At 54.9% G+C, this 27,056-nt stretch overlaps 1 protein-coding gene across 2 annotated transcripts in view; it reads right to left on the bottom strand.

The window, feature by feature from the left end:
• Positions 1-1,520: 1,520 nt before the first annotated feature.
• CLIP2 (CAP-Gly domain containing linker protein 2) overlaps positions 1,521-27,056 on the bottom strand; it is a 69,663-nt gene continuing 44,127 nt past the window's right edge. Inside the window, exons 7-17 of one of the 2 annotated variants that reach the window (XM_028511609.2) lie at positions 25,965-26,068; positions 24,035-24,095; positions 19,925-20,029; positions 17,243-18,178; positions 14,910-14,967; positions 12,489-12,572; positions 11,414-11,570; positions 8,650-8,809; positions 7,653-7,838; positions 7,204-7,266; positions 1,521-3,459 (exon numbers count right to left, since the gene is read on the bottom strand). In XM_028511609.2, coding sequence (XP_028367410.1) covers positions 3,448-3,459; positions 7,204-7,266; positions 7,653-7,838; positions 8,650-8,809; positions 11,414-11,570; positions 12,489-12,572; positions 14,910-14,967; positions 17,243-18,178; positions 19,925-20,029; positions 24,035-24,095; positions 25,965-26,068 — 1,926 coding nt within the window. In that variant the 3' untranslated portion in view covers positions 1,521-3,447. The remainder of the gene's footprint in view (positions 3,460-7,203; positions 7,267-7,652; positions 7,839-8,649; positions 8,810-11,413; positions 11,571-12,488; positions 12,573-14,909; positions 14,968-17,242; positions 18,179-19,924; positions 20,030-24,034; positions 24,096-25,964; positions 26,069-27,056) is intronic. The other variant, XM_028511616.2, reaches the window with a different exon arrangement.

The following is a 27,056-nucleotide window of genomic DNA, read 5'->3' as shown; positions in this document are numbered from 1 at the left end:
TCTGCTTTGGTGACGGTAGGTAGGCCTTGTACTGGGGCCTTGCCCCAGGCCTCACCTGAGATGCCAGTGCCCCACTCTCCCTACGACAGTCCCTGCCTCCTCCCTGTCCCCTTCCTCCCTGCAACCAGCACCCAGCACCCTCTTCTTCGCAGCGGCTACCGTGGAGTTAGACTGCAGGCCTGGGAGCCACAGGTAGGTGGGGGCCTCGCTCTGTGCTGACTGCATGCTCCTGGCATGGAGTTTCCACTGAAGGGAGCTAATTCTGTCTCCTGAAGCAAGCTGTCCCTGGGGAGGGTGACACACTTGGTGTCATCACCTCAAGCGACCGGGCTCGGCCAGTGCCCCGGGTACTACGCAAGGAAACCGTAGGTCACAGTGCTGTTTGGTTTTAAGAGGAAAGAACCTTGTAGGCAGCAGCTCTTTGAGTTTCAGGTGCTAGGCTGGTGAGAGAGTTCTGAAAGGGCAGACACCATGCATATTCAAGGCAGCAGAAGCCCAGAGAACAGGGCACTGTTGGAATCTATCTCCTGATGGATACCATGCTGACCGCACTTCATCTGTACCCACCCTGCACCCGCCCCCTCCATCCTGGCTGTGCCCCAGGGCTGGCCTCTCCCCTCCAACAGGCGCCCTCGCCTTGGCTTGGGTTCAGCTTACAGGAGGGGCATCTGGAGGAGGGCGGGAGGGGAGAGGCTGGGCATTCACTCCTCCAGCGCCTTTCCAGCAGGCCCCCCGGCCCCCGCTGGAGTCCTCCCCACTGCCGCAGCTTTGGCCCAGGCCCCGTCACAGTCCCTTTGCTTTGCCCCTTTGGGGTAGCAGTGGCCCCCCAGAGAGTCCTCTGTAGGTTCCCTTAGCCCCGTCCACACCTGCACACATGGCCCTTTCCTTCAAGTCTTGTTCCCCACTGAGGTCCCACTGCTTCTGCCAGGACTGCACTGACACAGCTCCTGAGAACGGGCACAGAGCTTCTGGGCATGTGCAGCCGGGAGCCTCGAGGGCCCTGCTCAGTCTTCCAGGGAGGCAGCCTCCACTGCAAAGCCTGTAAAATGACCACAAAGCTTGCAAACACTGACTATTTATTTGATCTATAAACAGCTTGCTGCAGGAGACAGAGTGAGCTCACTGAACCTGAAAGTGTTCTCATGTAACTCAACAAACTGGTGTTAACTCCATCACTGTTTTGCATATCGGGGAAATTTTTTTTTCTTGCAGGCCCACTTATAACTCTAACATATTCAAATTCAACCCCCTGGCTCTCTCAAAGGAACTGCTGCAAACAAGATTCTTCCCTCTCAAGGCTCTCAGATTCACATCCAAACAAGGCAGCTCAGCCCTGCAGGTCTTCAACGCCAGGCCCCCTGAGGTCCTCGTCAGCCGTTGTCACCTGAGTCGAATTAGCTGGCAGCCCACGGGGAACGGGGCTCAGACCAACTCCTGGCCCCAGGGTGCCCGCATGCGGGGCCAGGCTGGAAACTCAGGGCACTGACAGAGAGAAGCAGACGACTGCACGGGTCCTGGACCTCAGTCACAAGCTTTATTGTCTCGAGCACGGACTCGCCACACTTCAACGATTCCACTTTGGGGCGGGGAAGGGCATGGGGAGGGTCTGGGGAGGGGGCACGGCCGAGTCCACACTGGGCAGGCGGAGATGCTCACTGGGAAATCGCTTCTGTGATACCTGCCCCCTGCAAGCCCATTGGGGCTCAGCCCCTCCCGGTGTAGGCCTTGGGCTGTCAGTAGACTAATCAGCGCCTCCTTGGGTGGGCGCCTGCCTGATTTTGCTGGGAAGAGTAGTACTGTGTTAACTCTGGATTAGGCCACTAAAGCATCGCTTCTAGACTGTTGTTAATGAAACCGCATGCGAGAGCTACCGAAAGCCAACGGGGAGGGGGAAGAGGCGATAGGACTAAATGGTTGTTCCCAAAAAGGGTGGCTTTTGGACAAGGTGGTGGACACCACCCACCCACACCTGGGAGCACTCACAGGCTACCTGCGCTGTTCCCAGGGCAGATGGTGTACCTGTCCCGGTGCACCTCGGGAACACCACAGTGGGGCATCACCAGGCCTCCCCCTTAGCCCCAGCAGCAATGCTGTGGCATGAGGTAATAACCTGCAGGCCCTCTAGCTCCAGAGGTGGGTGCTGCTGAGCAAGCTGGCTTTTCCTGCCACACACAGGCCTAGGGAAACTCAGCAGTGCTTGAGAGGGAGAGGGAGACGTGGTTAGATTTTTCTTGCCAACAACATCCCTTGGGTGCTCTTCCTGGCTCCAGGAGACAAGGCCTAAAAAGCCCTGGGCAGGTGCCCGGTGAGACTGAAAAGGGGCTGTGGGTACCTGTGCATTCTGATGCGTGTGCCTGGCACACACACCCCTGAACACTCACCCGTGTGTTCCTGGGTGTGTATGTGCACAGCCAGGCTGCGGGAATGTTTGTGGTGTGTGTGGCTGACTGCAAACGCCCCACCTGCAAGGCCATGTGTGACCCCCTGAGTGTGCATGTGTCAAGGGTCATGGGTGTACATTTCAGTGTCTGCACAGATGTACCTGCAGGTGGGAAGCCTGGTTTTGGAACATCTAGTCAGCCCAGGGGTCACCATATTACTGACCAGTCAAAACACACCTGGACCCCTGGTCTGAACTCCTCTGTGGCCCCTTTGCTCCTCCTCCCAGCCAGGTGAGGAGAGGGGCTTCTGAACTTTCCTAATACTGTGGTTCCTGGCCGTGGTGACCACCCTCTGGCCAGCAGCTTGGAGTTGTGTGTAAGTGTGCTGGTGTTGGGGGGAAAGAAGGACCTTGCACCCCAACACCTTAAACCTGGCACCTCGCTGGGCAGACAGGCTCAGGGGACTCGTACCGCTGCTTGAAGGAGGCTCAGGGTATGGGGACCAGCAGGCCTGGGAGCTGCCTTGGCGTGGAAACGGCTGCAGAAGAGGGGTCCTCACCTGGCTCCTGAGGACCGGACTTCCCTCCTTAGTGCCTGCAAGGAGGGCCTGGGCCTCCTCTGACCCGTTCCAGGATAATGGCTCTCTGGGGTCAAGGGGGATCTGGGAGGAGGGAGGGAAGGAGGGGAGGCAGGGCGGGGATGTGCCCAGGGTGCCGGGATGGTCCTCAGGGCCGTTCGTTCCAGGGAGAGGGGCCTAGCCGGATCGCCTCGGCTTCCGCAAACAGATGCCAGACTCTGCTGGGCCGCCCTGGGTGTCCAGGCTGAAGGTTCCGGGGGCCAGGCCGGGGCTGTACCGCTTTCCGTGGAAGTTCGTGCTTGAGGAAGCCTCCTGGTCAGGCCGGGGGGGTCGAGGGTGGGGGATTGTCCGAGGCGGTGGGCACGTTGTTGCTACAAACACTGTTCATCTCCAAAGTGACAGTCTTGGCTGCTGCCTGGAGGGGGCGCCACCGGGGCAGAATGGAGTGGCTCTGGTGTGTGCTGGGCTGCTCCACGGTGTCCCTCAAGGTCAGTGCTTGTCCTGGAGAAAGCAAGGGCTAGATCAGCAACTGTGTTCAGGAATGGTAGAGGAGGGTAGGTAAAAAATGAGGGGCTGGGAGAGGAGAACACTGTGCCAGGTAGAGGGAACAGCATGGTCAAAGGCCCTAGGGCAGAAAAAGTCCCTTTGCTGTGTGTGTGAGAAACAGCGAGACAGGAGGCAGGGTGGGAGCTGTTTCTATAGAGGACGCTGAGAAGAACAGGAGCGAGCAGGTGGCTTTACAGAGCCCTGAGGGCCTGTGTGGAGGTTGGATACAAGAAAATAAAAACTGGAGGTGGAACTCCAGGCCTTGGTGTTTGTGTCTATAAACTGAGATGAGCGGGTGCCTTACAGGGCAGACAAAGCCAAATGAGGTTTAAACATCAGCACCCTGCCACTGTCCCTTACAGCTCTGTGCCTCTCCCTGCCCCACCTCTCTCTCTGCCTCTTGCCCACAGGCCTGGCCCTTGGCAGATTCTCTGTCCGGGGCTCCCGTCTCTAGGTGAGCACCTGTAGCCAGAGGCTGTACTGTCTGCGGGGACGGAAGCAGAAGGACAAGTTCCTACCCCTGCTTCAGCCTCAACTACCCAAGGTCACACAGCAAGCCAGGGGCAGAGCCGGTGCTGGGCTCTTCCCACCTCACTGGGCTGGCATCTGGGCTCCAGGTGAGTGCCTACAACACTGGGGGTAAAAGCAGGAGTTAACTATGGGGTGGGGGCCACCAGGTACCCCCTGAAAACATGTGAGTCAAGCCCTGGCCGGTGTGGCTTAGTTGGCTGGAGCGCCGTCCCGTACTGAAGGGCTGGGGTTGGATTCCCGGTCAGGGCACAGGCCTAATTTGTGGGTTTGGCCCCCTGTTGGGGGACATAAGACCTCTGGCCTGGACACAAACAGAAGGCAACCGATCAATGCTTCCCTCTTGCATAGATGTTTCTCTCTCTCCCTTCCTCTCTCTGTAAAAGCAATGGAAAAATGTCCTTCGGTGAAGATTACAAAAAACAAAAAATATGAGGGTCAACAAAGACAGGATAATTGGGGGGACGTCACAGACACTCCTCAGGCCCATGGAGCTCTAGAAAACCAGTTTTATACCCGAGATTTTATAAAATGTAGAATTTAGAGAGACTGCTTAAGGAAGAGAGAAAATGCTTGTTTCAAATATTCAGTGAAAAAAACAGGAGGTGAAATTGAACGTAGAGCATGTGACCTACTCTGTTACAATGCACATGGTAACTCCTTGACCAGGTGATCAGAACTCAGGTCAGGAGTCAAGAGCAGATGGACATCACTCCCTGGCCGGGAGGCCCGGAGAAGGACACGACCCTGATCAAGTGCTTCTGGCTCTGACCCGGGTGACCCAGCACACAACCCTGAATGAGGAATCTTCTATTAAAAAAAGGTGTGTGTAGCCCTGGCTGGTATAGCTCAGCAGATTGAGCATGGGCCTGTGAACCAAAGGGTCACCAGTTCGATTCCTAGTCAGAGCACATGCCTGGGTTGTGGGTCAGATCCCCAGCTGGGGGCATGAGAGACGCAACCACACACTGATGTCTCTCTTCCTCTCTTTCTCCTTCCCTTTCCCTCTCTCTAAAAATAGATAAATAAAATCTTTAAAAAATAAAGGAGTGTATATTTTGAAATATACATTTAAAAATGTCAATGTCATAAAAATCAAAGAGAAATTGAGCCCTGGCTGGCATAGCTCAGTGGATTGAGCGTGGGCTGCAGACCAAAGTGTTGCAGGTTCGATTCCCAGCCAGGGTACATGGCTGGCTTGCAGGCCATAACCCCCAGCAACTGCACATTAATGTTTCTCTCTATCTCTCTCTATCTCCCTCCTTTCCCTCTCTAAAAATAAATAAATAAAATCTTTTAAAAAAATCAAAGAGAAATTGAGAGACTATTCCAGATTAAAGGAGACCAAAGAGACATAACAACTAACTGCAATAAGCTGACTCGGCCTTGGCTAATGTACTAAGAAGATGAGTGAATCTTGTATCGATGTTACATTTGCTGGGATCGATAACTGTACTGTCATTATGTATGATCGTGTCCTTTCACGAGGAAATACAGACCCCAGCGTTAAGGGCCATGACACATGCAACTATACTCAAACGATTCAGAATGCAGTCGCAGGTGTTACCACCCATACACACACGGAGCAAAGATCCAGCCGGTGGGGCAAAGTGTTTACAGTGTGATGGGGGAAGGGCATAGGACATGCTGGGTGCTATTTTCACTCTGGTGAGTTTTTTGTAGTTTTGAAATTATTTCCAAATAAAAAGTTAATGTATACACACATGTACATGCATACACATACACATGTAACAGCTCCTCATTATTCGCAGTGGTTATGTTCTATAAAGTTACCACCAATGCTGCGTTACCGAATACTGAGCCACTGCTCCTGCAGGAGATCCGAGGTTAGGTTCCTCTGACCCTCTGATCACGACGTCTTAGCCAACGGATCGACACATTGCCCTGCTTTAGGTGTGACTCTGGGTACAGACACCCCATTTAATGCATACTGCTGACTCATTAACAATGAACTCAAGGCCAATAGTACAGCAGGACTTCAAATAATGTCATTTCATTATAACGTTGAGAAGAAAAAAAATTGATTCTTGGCTGGGTCCACTGTCTGTGTGGCGATTGCACACCCCCCACGGGGGTGGTTTCTCTGGGCACTCCGGTTCCCTCCCACACCCCAAAGATGCACATGTGGGGTGAGCTGGTGGGTCTGCACTGTGATGGAAGGGCACCCTGTCCAGGCCGAGTTCCCACCTTGTGCCCTGAACCGGAGTAAGCAAGTTGCAAAATACTTATCTTACTTGCTTTTATTTTTCTTGTATGTATGTACAGCTCACATTTATTTCAATGTTTAACACTAGCAGTGTGTTTGGGTCAGAAGTCTGACCAGAAATATGCCGTAGGAACTTAACTCCTGTGTATACTGACGGTAAAACTGGTTTTGTTATAAGTCATTTCGCTTAAAGCTGCAGTTTCCGAGAGCCTATCGCTGATGCTAAGTGAGGATACAGCCGTCTTCTTGTGCTCAGGGACACGAGACATTCTTCAGCACTGCGCTTGGGGGTCGTGTTAAACAGCAGAAATCATCAAGACGAAACACGAAAATGTGGAAAATGTGGCACTAAATAGATTTCCAAAAGAACCCGTCTGCAGCGTGACAGCTGCAGGAGGAAAGCGGGGCGTGGCCTTGGTGCCCCTCAGCTGGGAACATGAGGGACAGCAAACGCAAATTCTTCTCTGCTCCACCCCTGTCCACGATGCCCACAAACTTGCTGCAAGCACTGATTTTGGGGTTACAAATAAATTTTAGTGAGTAGGCAAATTTGACGACATGGGATCCATGAAGGATGGGAACTGACTGTCGTGTGCACACACACACTTAAGGGAGTTCAGGGAGGCCATCACCTCAGAACGCCACCTCGGTCATCTCTTGTGTAGTAATAGCTAGTCTTTTCTTCTTCATATATTTTTGTTTGTTTTCCCAATAGGCATGTATCACTTTATAATAAGCTTTTTTTTTAAGGGAAACAAGGTTAAGAGAGCAGGATAAATTTGGAATCAAGATTGACTACACCAGCTCCTCTGTGAGAGACCCTACTGTAAAACCTTTGTACAATGCATCTTTGTATTTTTTGTGACTTTTCAAGGTTTTTTTCTGCCTGTAAGGGAGGGCCATGGGAGTGCCAGGGCGTCTCCCGGGGCCAAAGTGCCCCTTACCTCTTGTTTGTGGGCCTTGTCTTGCTGGTGGATGCCATTTGCAGAACCGGAATTGCCGATGGCCTGTAAGAGTCATGGGCAGATGCTGAGTGAGGTTCGCCAGGCTGCAGTTCCTAGTTGGTCCACTAGATGGCGAGGTCTTCTTGAAAGGATCATCTCAGGCTCCAAACTGACCAAAGAATGAGGGTCCCAGGACCCCCATAGATGGACGCTCTCAGGGCAAGGGTGCACCTCTCCTCTTAGTCTGAGATCCTCATGGTAAAGCCATGTACACCTTGGGCTGGGACTCCCAGAGCACACGCCTGTGTCTCTCCCCTTCAGACCAGGGTTTCCGGGAGAGATGGGGCTGCCGCCCCTGCCTGTGGACCAGGGTTTCTGGGACAGGGCTATGCTCCAGGAGGACACTGCCCTGGCTCGCCTGATCAGCCCAGCCCGTGCCCATGGCTCACCGGGGACTTGTCAGGACTGCTCCTCATGGCCTCCACAAGCCTTTCCACCTGCTGAGCCTGGTCCAGTGCGTCCCGCAGGGCGTCCTCTGTGCTCATCAGCTGGTGCTGCAGCCGCAGGAGCTCAGAGGTGGAGGATGGGTCAATGAGGGAGTAGCGCCTCTGATCCGACAGGGACTTCTCTTTGTCCTGGGAGTGGCCGGAGAAAGGAAGAGGATGTGTGTGAGCCCATGTACATGTGTGCCAGGGGAAGGCGACCTCTCCTCTGGCCCCACCGCCCCTCTGGGCCAGGCCTGAGCATCACCTGGACGTCCCTCAGACTTCCCTCCCTCACCTGAGGGTCTGCGCTTGAAGCAGGCTGTCAGATGCTTCACGTCCTCCAAGTCCCAAAATCTAACACCCTCCTTTCTCTCCTTCTTGAGTCCCCGACTCCCTCCACACTCTCACATGGGTCCGTCCTCTTCTCCGCCAGACCCAAAGCTGCATCATCTCTTACCTTCCAGCCACCTGACGCCCTCTGACAGCAACTTCTCTACCCCTCTGTCCTTACCCAGCAGGACACACCTGCCCCACCCACTGTGGTCCCAGGAGGCACATGTGCCTCATTCCCACATAAACTTGCCCCTTCCTTCCTAACATTATGTGTGAATCCCCACTGCAGGACCCTGAACAAAGAGCTGCTTTGTGATTGATTACTTCTGTGGATGAGGGGCTTACCAACCTTACAGTAGCCCATCTTACCTCTGGATAGGTCAGATTCTTAGATAGTATCCCTTTGCATTATATCACCTAGATTATCGCACAGCCAGCCACAATACCTGCAAAAGCAGATGCCTATAGCCCCTCCACCAGCTATGCCACTGACCCTGTGGTTCTAGGGGATTTCGAATTCTCTCTGAGGCATGGCTGTTCCTGGGGGGATGCCAGGAGGTCATTACTCTCCATGGCCTGACAGCGGGGCAACCTCAGCCCCACCCCAGCATCCCTTGCCCCCACATACCAGCCCAGTCAGCTTTTCACGAAGGCCCCGGATGTCGTCCTTGAGTTTCTGCTCCTTGATCCGCCACTCAGCCTTGTGGACCTCTCGGCTCAGGTCCCTCTCGGGCCCTGGGGAGTGGCGATTGGCCTCCAGCAACAACACCCGTAATTCGTTCAGGCTCCTGGGGACGAGGGTGGGGGCCCAGAACAGCTTTAGTCAGCCCTGGACCCTACACGGCCACACTCCAGCTATTTGCCAGATGCCTGGAGACTGGCCACTCTCTGAGGGGGAGACTGGCTGTTAGAACATCGCCCGCGCCAGAAGGAGCCAGAGTGGAAACAGGAGGCCATTCAGCCAGAGTCCAAGAAGGGTCAGGATTTACGGATGGGACAGTGAAGAAGACTTGGCCTTTCCTAGAATGTTTTTAAACTATTTTAAAAAAGAGGATATTTGTTTAACTAAAAGAATAAGCAAAGCAAAACAAAATGGTCATCCAAGAGAGCCCATGCGGGAAGACATGTATGTTTAATGGCCGAAACCATGTGCATTTTATTTCTCACATCAACCCGTAACGAAAGGGCAGTAGCTGCTGGGAGCACTGGGCGGAGAATGATTCTCAGGCTCTAGGATCTGCAGAAAAGGGTATGGTGGTCAATTAGCAATGTCTGCCTTAGGCACAGGATTAGAAAATAGGACACACTTCTTCTAAGGCTTTTCCCTTGCCTGCATCTGCTCTGAGAAGGGGAAAAACCCCTTACCAGGTGGCCATGGGTAGTTGAGAACAGAGTGGAAGTCTTCTGTACTGTCCCTTTTCCTTTCCTCCTCCTCCTTGCTATGAATGTGATCGCTGGGGCTTTAGCAGCCACCTTGCAACCACGAGGAAGAGTCCAAGAGAACCAACCAGTTGGCACTGATATTTTTAGCCAACTGTCAGCCATAGCCATTCCCAGACTTTCTGTTATGTGAGGAAAATAAATCTCTACGACTTAATCTCCACTCCTATCCTTAACACCACAGAAGTATGGAGGAGCTTGTGATGGCCTACTTTAATAAAGAAAGGCTTCAAGGAAGAGATGGGCTGTGAGCTAAGCCTTGAAGAAGGGACTGGACTGAGTGAAATGTCCAAAGAGAAGAAGGTAGGAATTGTGTGAGTGATGGGAGACAGAGGAAGAACTGAGCCAGTTGATAGCAGGAAGACAGGCTCCTCAGAGGAGGTAAGACTAGGCTGAACACAGAATAAAGTAGCTGTTTGGGACGGGGGAGGGTGTGGGGAGCCAGACAGCAGTGGGGCCTTGATGCAGGGGCCTGGCTGGTCATGACTTCACGCTGGGAAGGGATATAGCCCAGGTGCACCTGTTTAACTCCCTCCTGGGCGGGGCCACATTTTCTAGAGAGGCGCTAAATTTGAAGCAAGTCTAGCATATAAACTCCCAGTCTGTACATCAGACTTAACAGGAGGGGCGGAGCAGAGACAGCATTTCCTTTATAAAAAGATGCTTGTACTTCACCAAGATTCCTTTAAATCAGAGGTTGAACATCACATGTTTGCAGGGGCTGGCGAACCACGTCCCTGAGAGGGTGTAAGTGAAATAAGGAAGAGGGGTGAGGGCCTTGGAGACAGAGAGGGCCCTGCCACCCCAAGGGGCAGGCGCTCCCCACAACGTGGGCCACCGCGCTGTGGGAAGTCAGCCTAGTGTTGTCAGACTTCCAATTTTTTGTAGGAAATCTGGAAAAATCTAGATTTTATGTGCAATCTTCTGATTTTTAAATGCTCATCTAGTTTTTTTTCCCCTCTAAGACCTCATATGGGTTACACAAACTACGTCTATAAACTGGAGCCAAGAGGTTCTCAAAGTTCTCAAAGAACACTTGGGTCCCCGAGGCCGTTTCAGGGGTCCATGTTCAAAACTATTTCACAACAATAAAAAACTACTTTCACTGTCATTTCCCAGGCATAAACAATGGATTTTTTCCTGGGGTCACATGGCATATTAATTATCTGAAAACATTTAAATATGCCCTTTTCCAACTACATATATACATAAGGCCAGATTTTCATACATATTTCACCAAAATAACAAACTGGAAAGATTGAATGTAAAGTGTTACACAATGCCATTCTTCTCATTCAATATTTTTTGTTTTGGAAAACAGTTGCTTTTTATCAAAAGCATGTTAATTTATGTTATATGCAAATGGTTTATTATTTTCAAATGAATTAATAAATACTTTTAAATTCCTCAATTTAAATTTCTAATATGATAAACATAGAATAAGTAAACACAAGCTTTTTGGGAATCCTTAATAATTTTTAAGAGTTTAGCCCTGACTGAGTAGCTCAGTTGGTTAGAGTGTTATGCCAATACACCAAGGTTGAGGGTTCGATCCCTGGTCAGGCCACATACAAGAAGAAATAAATAAATGCATAAATTAATGAAACAACAAATTGACGTTTCTCTCTGTCTTTCTCAAAGCAATAAATAAAATTTTAAAAAATAACATTTAAGAGCTTAAAGGGATCCCTGAGACCAAGATGGTTGGGAACCACTAATCTTTCCTAGTGATAAGTCAGTGCCTGGAGAACTGTGTTAAGAAGGATTCTGAGGTTTCGTCCAAGCTAAGCAGAGGAGAACACAATGATCACTGGTGATACCAGCCATCTGTCCATCCTCCCCCACCTCTGGAGAAGACTGGCTGACTGGCTAATGTCAGAGGGAGAGAAGGTCAAGGCCAGAGGGAAGACAGCTGGGTGGCAGGTCTGGCCCTGCAGCCTGCGCTGACTCACCTCTCCTTCCTCAGCAGCTCCTGGCTGATGAGGACCAGCTGGCCTGAGGCGTCGTGGGTCTTCCGGGACACAGCCTCCAGCTCTGCCTCCAGACGCCGTTTCTCTTTCTGGAGGGCATCCACCTTCTTCTCTCCCGATTTGCACTTGCTCTCCAGTGCTGAGTGTCAGCCGGCAGGAGAGAGGGAGAAGGTCAGGATCGCCGAGGGACTCTGTCCCAGTCAAGGGACCAGGCCCAGGCAGGGGGCCGGTTTTCTTGGGGCGTCAGAGTGACACACTCCACTGAGTGGGTCTCGCTCATCCAGCAAAGCCAGGCATAGGGGCCAAGAAAACAGCCACAAAAAGCAGGCCAGGACCCCCGGGCACAGCAGCGGGCCCGTGGTGGCGGGAAGCAGTCCACCCTTTCCGAGAGAAGACCCAGCGCTACACCGCTGCCCGGACAAGGAAAAGCTCTAGCTTCACCTTGGTCTGGGAGGAGCCTGAGGTCAGCTGACCTGGGTTGGAACCAATTATGCCCCATGAACATGATGGGACCTGGAGAGATGTGGGGGTGGGAACCATTTCCCAGGATGGGGGCTGTCTTGTGGACTCCACCACTGGCGCTCTGGCCGACAAAAAGGCCAGTCTGTCAGCAAATCACAGATTCCAGACCCCCATTTTGCCCCCAGCTCCCCTGCTGCCCGCACTGCCCCTGTGCCTTGCTCTCTGCTGTAGCCAGGGTCCTTCCCCCCACTGTAAAGTCTCGGTATTTCCTCTAGGGGCTGGGGGCAGATATATTGTCTCAAAGTGGCCTACAAGGGACCGAAAAGTCCTGACAGAATTTGCCAACACACAGTGGCTGCAGGCGAGAGAACATGGCCAGGCTCCCCGATTAGATTAGGGACCATGAGAGGGCTGCTGTTCCCCCGCTCACTGCTGCCCAGTGGAAGTCCAGCGTGGACGAGCTGGCCCAGGCCACCTTCTCCTCCAGGCAGAGTGCGGGAGGGGACCCTGACCCGGTGCCAACCCTCTCCATGCCCCACTGGCACGTGGCCCCAAGGGAAGCCCCCCGCATCTGCCCTGCGGGAGGGAGACTTACCACTTACTTGGGCCCTGAGCATCTCAGTCTGGGATGTCAAGGCTGTCACCTCTTTGTCCCTCTTGTTCAGCTTGTCTTGCAGGCCTAGGGGAGAAGGGAGACGAGGGCCATTAACATTCCAGGTTTGGCACCGTGGTCCAGCGGGCACCACCCTCTCTGGGGAACCCACTCTGAAACAGAGGCTCCCAGACTGTGTGGTCTCAGGCAACTCAACTCTCCGAGTTTCCTCGAGTAAAAATGGAGATGACAGTAATGGTGCCCACGTCACAAGGTCACGTGTATTCAATACCGGGCAGGCCTCAGAGCAGTTGTAAAAACGATAATGCACACAAAATGCTAGAAATACATTAACTTTCCATTAGCTAATTTATAAATGGGACATAATGCCCACAAAAATATGAACAAGATTTTAATGCTTATAGAACTAGATAAGCTAGTAGAACTAAAATGTCTTGGAAAAATAAGCAAGAATAGCCAAGAGAGTTTGGTAAAAAAAACTTCTTCAGTTAAACACAGAATTACCATCTGACCTAGCAGTTCCACTGTAGGTATATACCCCCCAAAACAGGTACTCAACAAGCCCCTGGACACGGCGCTTCAGAGCAGCATTTTGCACAACAGCCAGAAGGTGGAAGGAGCCCAAATCTCCACCCACAGGTGGACAGATAAACAAAACTCGGCACGTGCACATGACGGAATATTACTCAGCTGGAAAGAGGAACGAAGCACTGACTCAAGCTACAACATGGCTGAACCTCCAATACAGTATGTGATGTGAAATAAGCTAGGCACAAAGGCCACGTAGTGTAAGATTCTATTTACATGAAACATCCAAAGAAGGCAAACCCGCAGAGACAGACAGCCAATCAGCGGCTGTCAGCAGCCGGAGGGAAGGGAGAGTGGGGGGACTGGTAATGCGGTTTCCTTGCGCAGCGACAAAAATGTCTATGAACCCGACAGAGGTGGTGGATGCAAAACACTGTGCATGTACTGAACGCCACAGAAAGTTTGCTTTCAACTGGTTAATTTCAGGTGATGTTCGTTTCCCCCCAATTAAAAAAATGGCCAAGGGAATTTTGAAAGACCAGAGTTGGAAAGAGTAGGCTTGCCAGTAACTGAAAAACGAACAAAGCTTGAACAATTGAAGCATTATAGAACTGGCACACGAACAGGTAGGTCAGTCGCTGGGAAGGAATAGAACGGCCGGAAAGTCAGTCGTATGCGGGAATCTACACATGATAAGGCTGGCAACTCAAATCAGCAGAGGGGGGGAGGCACATTTTTAAGCATGTGCTGGGACAAGCGGGTACTCTTTAAGGAAAAAGATACAAATGGACCCTTACCTCACACCTTACAGAAGGGTGAATTCTAGATGGATCAGGGATTTAAACACAGAATATGAAACTAAAAGGTACTAGAAGAAACCATGGGATTTATTACTTATTATTATTATTGGCTTCTGGATTTATTCTTTATAAAAACAATATATTAGAATATATTACTTCTAATGTATTACCTTCTGTTATTTACTATTTTTAAAAATAATAAATCCAGAAGCCAAAAGAAAAAGATTGATTTGAGAAAACCCACATGGCAGATGGCACTCCAAGAAAAGCCAGACCACAAGTGGGCGGAGTCAAGTCACAGTCAAGGAGTCTCTAAAACTGAACGGCAAGACCCACTGCCCAACAGGGAACAGCGGGCAGAGGACCCAGGTTGGAACGGGGCGGCTCCCCCTTCACGAAAGGACTCAGGTAGCATCTTTACAGTTCAGACCCGCAGAGACCACGACACTGGAGGACACAGTGCTGGTGAGGCCCGTGGGCAGACACCTGTTCACCCACAGCGGCTGGAGTCAGAACTGACGGAGCTGAGAAGGAGGTGACTTACTACCGCAGGGCTGTTCGCAATAAAGACTAAAAACGACCTACGACCCATCGACCCATCAGCAGGACACTGGCTAAGCACAGACGGTGGCTCTGCACAGTGGAGTACCCCGCACAACGGAAGAGGAGGCAGTGGTAGGGAAGCATCTTCAGGACACTTGACTGAATGGAGAAAGGAAGGGGCTGAACAGAGCAAGGGGGCGGGAACAGAGGGGGACAGAGGGTGGCCAATGTCGGCCCTTGGGAAGGGAGCCAGGCAACGGGGACCCTTCACTTTATACCCTCGGAACCATGTGCAGTTTATACCTACTTTAAAGACAATGTAAAACCAAACAAACAACAAGGTATTTCTGCACAATGCCCAGCACTCAATAAATGGAGCCACAGTCCCCCTGGGGGTGAGTGGCTTGTGTGTGCGACAGGCACCTTTCACCAAATGGCAGATGATGTAAAACCAAGTGCCACCCAGTTCAAAGGCAGAACCAACCCGCCTGTCCCCAAAGCCCCGTCTCCCACCTGCCCAGTGGCCACTCACCTTCCACAGTGTCCTTCATCCTGATCTTGTCCCCTGAAATGTCATTCGACTCAATCATCTGAAAGAAGAGGCCTGTCAGGGGGATGCTCACCCCCACCTCTGCCCACCCCCCTGCCCCAGCGACCCTGCAAGTGCACCTCAGCCCTACATTATGGGGGAGGGGGGTACGACTTGCTGTGGCGGGGAGCAGTGCAGGGGTCCCTGATACGGCCCCCTGATGACAGAGGACCCCTCCTCTGCTCCCTGCACGCCCAAGGCTGCTTGTGCATGAGAACACCTCCTGCCCCTTCCTCGGCTGAAAATGTCCATTATACCAAATGGGTGTCCTTTCCCCGGGACACGCTCAGAGGCTGGCCCTGAGAATCTGTTTCCATCGACGGCACCCAAGGTTGCAGCCTTGGTGTCGTCCCCCTCCCCCGCTCCGGAAACAAGCACAGACTCCCGTGGGCCGTGTGTGCGGAGGCTGCCCAGGCTCGTCTCCTAGAGGGGCTTCAAGAAATGCTACTTCTCTGGTCTCTAACATGTCTTTTAAAAAATAAACCCAGAAGCCAAAGAAGATAAGATTAAGAAAAAAGAAATTTGGACAAACGTCAACTGGCTCCGTGCTGCTTCCTTCTCTGGCAGTTCCTGGCCTCCTGCCGCGCTAGCTGGCCGCCCTCTGAGCTCTCAGTTCGCCAGAGCCTGACGCCACAGGTCAGGACAGAGCGGGGCCAGGCAGGCAGTCGCCCCCATCGCCCAGCCCCTCGAATGTCTCCCCGCATGTCCCCAGTCCCATTTTAGCCTCAGCTAGTGAGAGCCGTGCCCCTAGATCTTTATTTAGAAACACCGCAGGGAAGTGAGGCACACGCTAAACATTGTTATGAAAGTTCTCACTGCATGAAACCAGAAACCTAATTGTCCCTGGAAACATGGATCCAGACCGAGACCCCGAGGGTGTGGAAGGCAAGAGAGGTCTTCCTGAGGTCACCGCCCTCTACTCAGCCCCAGGTCTGTGACTGAGCAGGAGGCCACCCTCAGGCCTCCGTCCTCCACGTTCTGTGGAATTACAGCACCCCCAAAGCTCATCCACTAAGGGAGTGCAGGTCCTGGGGTCCCAAGCCTGACTGTGCCACCCTGAGGAGCCAATCAGGCCATGCGCGCATAAGCTGACCTGGGCTCTCCCTCTCCCCCGCCCAGGACTTTGGGAGGGCGCTTGCCACACACTGTCACTTCCTAGGAGAAAGAAGGAGGCCGGAAGGCTCTGCAGTGGGACCCCAAGGCGTGACACAGGCGAGCTCCTCTCACAAAAAGGGCGCCGTGTGCTGGGAACTCCTGAACACTCGTCATGGAAGGCTGAATTCTAGTGTCAAAGCACAAGGGGGACTGAAGCTCAGGAGCCCCGGGGCCTGTAAAAGGCAACGGTCATGCTGCTGGCTGTCCCTTCATATAGAACCTGACTTCTGCCATCCTAGGCGCCCTCTGTGAGCCCTCTGGCAGCAGAGGTGGGCACCACCCCTGCCACCGGTGGGCAGGAACCCTGGGAAGGCTAGTCCGTCTTGGCGTCCCGGTGGGCACGTCTATGAAATGGAGCCCGTCCTGACCACGGGAGTGGAGGTGAGATGGGGCAGCGCAGGGCCGGGCACAAGGTGTGGCACTTGGAGCCGCTCAGAGGCCCTCCCCAGCCCCACTGGAGTGCACACAGCCACGTCCGGGCCTCCTTAGTGTGCGTGGCTGGGCGTCGAGGGTTGGAACAAAACTGATACTGGCAGTAGCCTCTCCAGGGCCGCCCCCTCCAGCCTTCCAGACCCCGCTCCAGGGACCCCCACACTCTGGGGAAGTGACCGCTGGACTGTCGCTCAGTCTCATTAGGACTAGCAGGAAGAGGGCTACCCTCAGATCCCCTAGGTCAGCCTCGTCGAGTTGGAGACAGCAGCACCGGGGACGGACAGTGCTCATCCCCCACGTCCGTGCCAGCCCCACGGCACAGGAGCCTGCACAGTAGGGCATGTTTGAACATCGGGGACTTGGGGACTTGGAGGGAGCCTGCTATCTGCTCTGAGGTACATCTGTCTCCAGGCCTGGACCGTGGGGGACCCAGCCAGGTCAGCTCAGACCACCTTCGGTCCCCAGTCACCTGGGCCATCTGCCCTTCTGACAGAGGGACAAGAGCCTCCTCCTCTGAGCCTGGCGCCCCCAGATCTTAAACGGGCATGTAGCTGGGGGCAAGGAGAACCTTCCCTGGGCTGGAAAAAAGAGGTCACTAAACACCCAGACCCTCCCCAGCTGGGCCCTCCAGCCCCGGCTGCTGCGGCCCACGGGCCCCGCACAGCCCAGTAGGCAGGGCAGCTGCGTACGTTGGTGTGCTGGGACGAGCACAGGGACTCCACGGCCTGGAGCCTGTTTTCAGCCACCAGCAGCTTCTCCCGCAGCCTCTCGGCCTCCTGCTTGCTCTGGGCCTCTGACCGCTGCAGCAGCTCGTAGTCCAGCATCTTCTTCTCTGCCAGCGAGATCTGCTCCTTCAGGAACTCGATGGCCTGGGCCTGGCCCCGGTACTCCGCGTCCAGCTTCTCCAGCTCGTGCACCCGCAGCTCGGCGTCACGGCGCTGGTCCTGGGCTTCTTGCAGCTCCAGTCGGTGCTGGCTGGCCTGCACCTCCAGCTGGGCCCGCCAGTGCTGCTGCAGCCCGGCCAGCTCTTCCTGCACCTCCTGCAGCTTCTGCCGCAGGCCCTCCTTCTCCTTCACGTGCATGGCGGTCTCAATGTCGTGCTTGGCACGCAGGTTGCCCAGCTCCAGCTGGTGCTCCATCTTGATGCCCTCCATCACAGCCTTCAGCTCCCCGATCTCCTTCTGCTGGGCACCTGGGCCCGAGTTCAGGGTGGCCTTCAGGTCCTCTAGGGACTTCTGGTGGTCCGAGGCCAGTGAGTCCAGCTTGGACTTCCAGTTGTCCATGAGCCCCATGTTCTCGCTGGTGGCCTGCTGGACCTTGGCCTTGAGGTCCACCACCTCTTGTGCATACTTCTCGTTGGCGGCCCGGAGCTTCTCCACCTCCGCCTGGTAGGCCCTCAGGGCCTTCTCATACTTGTCCCGCAGCACGCCACTCTCCCGCTGGTGCTCCTTGCTGGCAGACAGCAGCCGCTCCCGCAGCCGCAGGGTCTCGGCGGCCTCGGGGTGGTCGGCGGGCGGTGGACCCGAGTGCAGCAGGCACTGCTGCAGCTCCTCGATCTCACCGCGCCGCAGGTTCAGCTCCTCCTCCAGCTGCTGCACCCGTGACTTCTCGGCCACCGTGGTCAGCTGCCAGGGAGAGAGGCATGGGTCAGAAGGCCAGCTGGAGAGTGAAAGGGGTGCAAGAGGGATATGGGGGGGCAGTCCTCACCACTCAAGGGCCCCAGCCCAGTGAGGAAAGGTCATGAGAAGGGAAGGGCAACCACCCCTACCCGAGTGCTGGCGTTTCCTCAGTGGCCTTGCCCACCACAGCTCCCAGAAAGACCCCTACTGGCTAGCAACCCAGTGATTCAGAGAGTCAGCTGTCCCCGCTGCACCAGGCTTGGGACAAATCAGTGGTTAAAAGAAACCACCTATTTGAGGTTATGGCTTTCTTTCAGTTCATGTTTTTTTAAAGAGCAGAGACGACAGGAAATTTTGCATTATCCTGCTCTAGAAAGTTCCCGGGCTGGAATGGGTTGCTTCACAGGAGCTGTCTGGCAGGGGTGGCCAAAGAGGGGGTGGGCTGGACAACTAAAGTAGAACAAAATTAATGTTCCCAGGCCTGCCTCCTGATGGGAGACTGAGGTCAGAGATTCCACCCTCCAAAACCTATGCCTCGATCACGTCAGTGGTCATAGATTTAGAAACCACATCTTTAAAATTTTTAAATCTTTTACAAGTTTAAAAAATTGTGTTTCTGAAGCTGACCTTGAGTTCAATAAACCTGTTTTAATTTTTTCAATCAGGTTCTGAACCCTAGATTAAGATGCCTCGGTGTACAGGGCTCTCGCCTGTCAATTAGTTTCTGCAAGCAGTGTCTGTGCACACACGTGTGTGCTGTAGGAGTGCACAGGGTCACTGGGCAACAGAGAGTGTGTGACCTGTGGCTTCTCCTTGTCTCCACATGCCCACCGCATGCACACACAGGTCGGTTCTGAGGCCGACCTGCAGAAACTGACCGCTGCTCACCCCACAGCCCCACACTATTTACATCCCAACTGCTGCTTGCTGGCTATTTGGCTCCGCTGCCAGACTGCAGCCGGGCTGTCCCCTGGGCCAGGCCAGCCAGCTGTTTGGATGTGCGTGCTGCACGGGGAGCCAGGCCCAGGACGTGCATGGTGGCTGTGGAGGGGCCAGCTGGGCCTGGAGCCCGGACTTGGAATCAGGCCCTGTGACTTGGGGGGGGGGGACTCACCCCCAAAGAGAGCTGTCCCCAGCCCAGGAGCCACTCTCTGAGCCTTCGAGTCACAACTGCCACCCCCTGGGCTGACCAAGAAGCCCGTGTCCTGTGGACATCTCTACTCCTCCACCCCAGGTCCTTCAGGCTGGCCCCTCCTGCCACCATATTTACCGCCGCCCCCCCCCCACCCCCGGGCTAGAGAAACCTGGATCTACAGCCCCCCAGTTTCCAGCCTTCCCCAGCCGGGAGGAGAGCATGGATAGGTTGCCTCCGTGCCGGCTCACAGAAGGCAGACATTCCCAAGAGACCCCTGAGTTCTGAACATGACAAAACCTTGTCATGGCAGTACATGGGGAGGGAGGAAGGTGGAGGGTCTCACAGGGCACTCTCGGCCAATGGGACCAGCTGGGGAGCAAAGTCACAGAGGGCTAAGCCCCTCCTCCCCGAAAGGCATCCATGAGAGTGAAGCGTAAGCCGTTCCTGACCCTTCACATCCCTCCTAGAAAGGGCCTCCACTTCCCTCCTAAAAAGGGCACAAAAGGTAAAAAACAATTTGAGGACAGCAGCGAAGGACAGAGAAAATCATGAAACAGCGGAGCCAGGGTCGCCCACAGGCCAGGGCGCTGGCGGGCCGGAGGCGGCGGGCGCGTTACCCTGTTGTCGGCTAATTCTCGGAGCAGCCGCTCGGCCTGCGCCTTCTCCAGTAGCAGGCTCTGCTCCAGCTCCCCAATGCGCGCGTGCTCCAGCTGCGTCTGGGTCTGGCCCACCAGGTGGGTGGCGGGCGGGACAAGGCAGAGGGCACAGGGAAAGGAAGCCGCAGGAAGAGAGAGAGAGAGAAAGAGAGAAAGGTGGCGTCATCTACCGTGAACAAGGCTGGAAAACAGGTTACAGAAAGGAGGTGGCTCAGGGAAAGAGAGGAGGTCGGGGGAGGCGAGCCTGCCTCCTGCCCCTCGGTGTCCCGGCTGGGCTTCTTCAGGGGCAGAGGTCAGGCTTCAGCATCCTGCCCAGACTGGGTGGCAGTGGGCACCCTGGGTCCCTTTGGTCCCCTCCAGGCAGCCCCTCCCCTTGCAGCTCTGCCCAGGAGCCCCGGCCTGCTCCCGCCCTGCGGGCTGTTCTTCGTGCCAGGCACAGGATCCTGCACACAGGAGGCCGTAGGGATGAATGAATAAGGAAACGACCTCAGGATTCCTGGCCCCCGGGCCTGTGCTGAAGGTGGACGAACCAAATAAATGGAAGGGTTTCAAAAATATGCCCACACCGTTGTGATTCTCCCAGCCGGGAGAGGCTGAGCTGCGCCACCTGCCGCCCAGACCCACACCAGGCCCTGTCGGTGCCCACCCACCAGGACTCCGCAGAGGGTGCCTGCTCTCCCGAAAGCACAAGGACTTTTTTGTCCCAGCTCCACAAGCCCCACTTCACACACTAACAAAGCCCCACATTCTCCCTGCACCCAAGCTGGCACCTGGGTGTCGCATGACAGGTCTGCGAGCACCCAGAGCAGCCCGGGAACTGAGTGTATGTTCTCCAGGGAGAAGCAAGAGGGTCCTCCCTGTCTCCCTGCCTGGCCCATCCTTGCCCAGGAGAAGCAAGGTTAGAGCACGCCTGTGGGCAGCGCTGAAGAGACAGGCTTGGCGATGGGGCGGGTATCCGTGAACACGAGCATACGTACCCAACTCCAGCATGGCTGACGGGGACAGTGCAAACCAGCACCGCCCATCCCGGAAACAGGTCATCAGGGGCTACAGAGATGTTCAAATCCTCTGGCCTGTGACCTTATTTCTGGGAATTTTCCTAAGAGAACTGAAAGGGTTCCCTCTTCCCCTAGAGAGCACAGCACACTGCAGTGCTGATGAGCAGCCACGCTCAGTCTCTCCCAGAAAATTACAGGGAGAGACTGACGACGGAGCCTCACCCCAGCCTCTCGGGCCCTGTCCCCGCCCTCCTGCCCCTGAGGTGGGCACAGTAGCACTGCCTGGGTCCCACACTAGATGGAGCATGGTCATAAATGTCCTGCTGGTGGCCCCACGGGCAAGAAAAAGCTCCCAATTTTACAATTTCAAGGGCAATCTCATTTGGTGCCTCCAAGAGGACCCTGCTCTATCACTTTCAGGATGTCTGGCCTCCTGCTCCGTGGGCTGGAGTCTTCGTCAGGGCACAGGGCCGCTCAGTGGAACTGCTTCTGGTGCTTGCTTAACATAAATTCCATTTAGGAGCTTGGGGGATGGGCAGCCTTAGAGGCTAGATTTTAGGTGGGGTGGATGGCTTGGCCTTCCTGGTGCTCTAGGGACACAACCCAGGACCCGAGGAGTAGGGGCCACCACACTCCTGCTTCGGTCACTCATCGGGTCCCCTGGAGTTAATGTTCTTGAAACCACCATCAAGGCAGTCTCCTCATCTTGCAACAGAGAGAGGCCACTCCAGAGAGAGAAAGCCATGGGCTCAGAATCACGCTGAGACTTTGGGCAGTGCAAGGTCCAGGTTCACACCGCTGGACCCCAGAACTGGCACCAAGTCCCCAACCAGCTTGACTCCCCAGAGGGGAGAGCCTGGAATGGAGCACCTCTTGTGGCTGGGGGAGTGAGGTCAGAAGGAGGACAGGCAGGAAGATGGGGTGATGTAGCTGGAGGGGGACCATATATTGTGGGTGTTAATTTTTACTTTTAAGATGACTGGGGGTGAATGGAACTTTGGGTCAATTTGCCTTCTGGATACCATGGCTATGGTCATAATAAAAATAGCAGCAATAGGATTCTATTGCCCTCAAACTGAATTAGCTGTCAGTCACTGTCTGTCCTACCCCCGGCCTCACCCAGCCACAACCAATTGGATCTGAGGTGGATAGCTGACCTAAAGTCAGCCAGCTCATTGGCTGGCCTGGGACCAATCAGATTCTCCCAAGAGGACAGCGAGTAGATGGTGGTGCTGGAGCCTGAGCAGGGCCAGGCCACTGGATGTGTGGTGGAGAGGGAACACATGAGCCAAGGGACGTGCAGACACAGTGAGAGAGATAGACAGACAAAGAGGCTGACCACAGGTCATGAGAAGGAGACCCCTGAGCGGGAAAGAACAGGTGTGGATCCTAATGATGCTTCTGACTCCAGTTCCCTGAACTACCTGTGAGATTTCCCCGTAGCCTTTCCTCCCTGTTGTTAGCTGGACTGGAGTTAGCTGCAGGGGTCTCTGTTCCTTGCATCTACAGGCACTTTGCCCCGCAGCCCACCCCAAGCCCTGCAGGAGGCAGCCATCCAGGGGGAAAGCCAGCCAAACATGACCACATGACCCGCCCCTTTGGCTACAAGGGAAACATCCATGCGAACACCCTGATGCTGGGCTGGGGCTCCTGCACCAGCTTGTACCCCGATATCCATCCTTTAAGGTCAGGAAGCAAAACCTGCTCCAACAGGGGCAGCTGGCAGTGACCCTACCCAGATCGTACATGCCCCTCCCCCACCTGGAGTCGTCTGGCGGACAGGACAACTGTTCACATGCTTTTGCTGTGCACTGAAAATTATTGGGTCTTTATGAGGCTCTTTTACAAAATCGGAATTTACAAAACCTGCAATTTCCAATTTGAGCTCAGAATGACCTAGCACAGAGGTTCCCAAAGTGAGGTCTCTAGGCCCGCGTCACTGGGGAACTTGGTAGAAATACGCAAATCTCAGGTTCCACCGGAACCTGCTGAGTGGCCACTCTGGGGCGGGGCTAGCCTTCTGTAGCAGAACAAGCCATCTGGGCGATGAATTCTCAAGTTTGAGGATCACTGACCTAGTTCAACCTCTTTGTTTTAATTAATTAATTAATTAATTTATTTATTTATTTATTTTCAACCTCTTCGTTTCGGAGCAGAGCAAACTGAGGCTCGAGGAGGGAAGAGTCTACCCAAGGCCAGTCAGGGCAGGGCAGCGTGTGGAGAGGGCCTAATTCACTGTTCTCTGCACCCCCCACAGCTCCAGGAGCCCTTGTCCCTCGTCACCTCCCAGGGAGCAGGGAGGGACACAGCAGGGAGGCATTCCTGCCCACCCAGCTGTGCCTCGTGAGCCTTGCAGTCTGCACGGTTTGGTGAGGAGGGCCAGGTGGGGTGCTCTGCTAACCGATGTGAGCACCCCTCCCCCAGCTCAGAAGGGGTGGGTTGGATGGAAGAGTGAAAGGGTCGCCTGTGCCCAGACCACGTGTCCAGGCATTATAACCAAGGAGCTGATACGACTGGCCACCCTTAAAGGGCTGAGCTCAGGAGTCAGGAGTTCTCGTCCCAGCGGCTGCTCACTTGCTCTGTTACTGAGTGAGTCCATTTGCCTTTCTGAACCTGTTTCCCCATCTATTAAGTTCTGTGGCTTAACAACAAGCTACTTTTAGCCAAAATTTTACCTGGAATCCAAGATGAACTAAGGGCCCAAGGGTCACCTTTAGGGCTACTACCCAACAAAGCAGGGAACGGGCAGCTCAGCCAGTAAATACGTCCTCGGGCCTGGCCCTGTAGATGCCTGGTCCATCCCACTCAGTGGCCAACATGGGAAGCATGGTCACTTGGGCTCCTAGAGCTGAGCCACTCCCACCTATGACACCCGAGTCTCTCGTGACCTACCCCCCGCCCCACTCTCCCAGGGTATAGTATAGCCCTTGATCCTTCCTCATTTCTCCCTCCAAATGCCCACAGCCCCCTCCCAGGAGGCCCGGGTTTGCTGCCTGGACCTCATGGCCACTGGTCCTCTGAGGGATGGGCCTGGGGTGCCAAGTGAGCCAGGGGCAGGGCCTTTGACCGTTACCTCCAGGTCTCCCTTGGTGATGGACTCCTCCTCCACTCGGAACTGCAGGTCCTCCACCTTCCTGCGGGGTAAGAGGCAGATGAGCAGGCTTTGCCCAGATAGGTGGGCTTCCCCAAGCCAGCAGTGGCAGACAGGCGAGGCCACAAACGCCCAGACTCCGCGCTCAGGCCATGCGGAAGGCGCCGTCCCGGTGGCACAGGCACCTGCCGGAAGCCACATGGCTGACAGAGCAGAGCCTCCTGCAGACCCCCAGCCCTCCCAACCGCCTGAGCTGTGCCCCACACAGAGATGGGGAGCTCCACTCTCCACTGGGAGTGTTTAATACAACCCCGCCCCCACCCCCGCCCAGGTGGCTGTGGGAATAAATGGAAGAACGACTGAAACGGAAGTGGAGTAATGGTAGCGACCACTCTGTTTTCATCACCGCAGGGAACAGACGCTGCCACACGGGACAGGGCTGGGGGAGGAGAGTAGGCAGGCTTCTTACCCTGCTGACTCCGCACTCATCCACAGGCCTCAAAATCGGGGCCCAGGGTCCCAGCCCCCACTGTGCCCTGATGTGGAGGGGGCCACCCTCAGGGGGAGCCATTCACCCGCCCGCATGCCATAACACTGCAGGAGAGATGCCGCAGGTACATCACAGCTCACAAAGCTGCTCTTACTGGGGCCTCCTGACAGCTCCCAGCACCCGGATGAGGAAAACTGAGGCCCAGAAAGGGCAAGGAACCTGCCCAAGGTCACCCAGCAAGTATAATACAATGTTGGGACTTGCACCCAGGCCCTTCCTGAACACAGCTCCCACAGTGTTTTAAGTCTGTTTTTGTTTGTCGGCATCAGGCATGTTACCATGGGAACCAGATGTGTGGGCCCTGGGGAACATCTCAGGCAGAGAGAAACAAGACCTCCCCTCCCCAGTCAGATGGCAACGACAGCCTATGGGGCACACGCCTGGCGGACAGCCCTGAAACCGCCCATGGAGGCAGAGGGATGGAGAGCTGGAGAGGCAGACAGGCGGAGGGGCCGTGGGTGGAGGCCGCTGGCTATATGGGGAAGGGGAGGAAGCCGCAGAAATGTGTCAGCCAGGAGACAAAGAAAGGCTCCTGGGCCAAGGGAATCCCTGTCTCCCTGTCAGCTCTGACCCACCAGGCACCCTGGGACCAAACCAGGCCAGAAGCCCATCCCCACCAGCCGCCCTGCCTGGGCAGAAAGAATCAGCAGCACAATGAACAGGCCACTCCCCTCCCAGCTCTGAGCTCAGTTCCTCACCCAGGACAGGCACTATCACCCATCTCCTAGGCTAACGGTAAGACTGAGACTCGAGGTAAAGCACGCGGCATGGGGCTCACACCCAGGTGCGAGGCATTTCCAGCAGCCTTCTGCCGCGGCTTCTCCAAGTCTCAGTTTCTTGATACGTGAATGGAAATAAAGCCTCTGGGCAGCAGCTATGAGCTCCGTGCATGGAACCTGGCCCAGAGGGGTGCTCTGTGGACCTGAGCTGGCTCAAGGGGTGGGGACACTGGGTCTTCTTCACGGTGCATTTCTCCCCAGGAGCACCGGGCATGAGGGCCAACCCCTCCCCAGGCATCCTCCTCATGGGAGGCTGCCCAGGCTGTGCAAGGGAGGAATAGTGAACCCCACCGCTGGGAAGAAACGTGGTGTCGCCCTGTGCTCGGCACCATGCTGGGTGCTTTATGGAATCATCTTGTACGTCCTCCCAGCAGCGTGTGGAGACGGGGATCACCACCCTGCTTTACAGACGGATGACGGAGGCCTGCGCAGCTCACACCACTCGTCCAGGTGATACAGCCTGTGTGTGGTGGAGGCAGGATCTGGCCTGGGCCTGCTGGTCCCGAGCCCGTGCTCTTCCTTGTCACCCTTAAGGAGGCTCAGTAAGAACGTCCCCCCAGGAGCAGGCAGGGGCAGTGCATACCTTCTCTCCTCCTCCAGCTGGTTGGACAGGTCCACCTTCTCCTTCCGCACGCTCTCCACCAGCAGCCGGGCCCGCTGCAGCTTCTCCTCCGCTTCTGCAACATACTGGGCCCCAAGCAAGGGCCAAAACAGGGTCAGCCTCCTTCTGGGGACCAGGGACCAGGTCCCCAGACCTGGGGGAGGGTGGGAAGGAGCAGGGGTGGTATGAGGAGTTGGGCCTGGAACCCCAGCCACCCCACCTGCCCTACCAGCCCAAGGTGGACGTGGACCATGGGCCTGATGTGAGGGGTGGGCCCAGCTGAGTGCCTCACCCAGCGGAAACCTCAAGTCCACCTGCTCCCATACCTAGCACCCCAATATCCGCCACCTCCCCCAACCCCCAAGGGCCTACATCCTGTCATCTTGTGAGGGCCCCTGTCACAGCACACGTGCGAGCTTGGCTTTATTAATGCCGGTACCCCAGGGAGGGGTGAACTGGCCCCGAATGGAGACAAGAGCCCGGATGGGGCTCTCAGGCAGGTGACAAACATCAAGGAAGAGCAGACATGTGACAGCAGGTGGCTCAAGGCCATGGGCGAGGGCTGACTTCACTGAAATCCAACCCACAAATCTGCTGGGAAGCACGGTCTGAAGTGTGGACAGTTGTATACCAAAAGAAATGCGCACAAGAGTATTATTTAGAAAAAGTGAGAAATTGGAAACAGTTTAAACAGCAGCAAGGGCCAACAGGGACGCAGCCGGGGCAGATGGCGGTGCAGCTGTTCAAGCAGGGGAGACTTTGCTGCGACCTAGAAAATGCTCAAACTAAGGACGCAGAAAAAAGCAGGAGACAGTTGATATACAGGTTATGTTATTTTTTTTAATCCTCACCCAATGATATATTTATTGATTTTAGAGAAAGAGGAAGTGCGGAGGGAAGGGAGAGAGAAAGTGGGAGATGGAGAAACAGTGATGTGAGAGAGAAACATCGATTAGTTGCCCTGACTGGGAATCGAACCTCCAACCTAGGTATGTGCCCTGACCCAGGATCAAACCCACAGCCTTTTCGGTGTATTGGACGGCACTCCAACCAACGGAGCCACCCAGCCAGGGC

The sequence above is a fragment of the Phyllostomus discolor genome, chromosome 3 (genome assembly GCF_004126475.2).
Source record: "Phyllostomus discolor isolate MPI-MPIP mPhyDis1 chromosome 3, mPhyDis1.pri.v3, whole genome shotgun sequence".
NCBI lineage: Eukaryota > Metazoa > Chordata > Mammalia > Chiroptera > Phyllostomidae > Phyllostomus > Phyllostomus discolor.
This window is presented reverse-complemented; position numbering and strand designations above follow the sequence as displayed.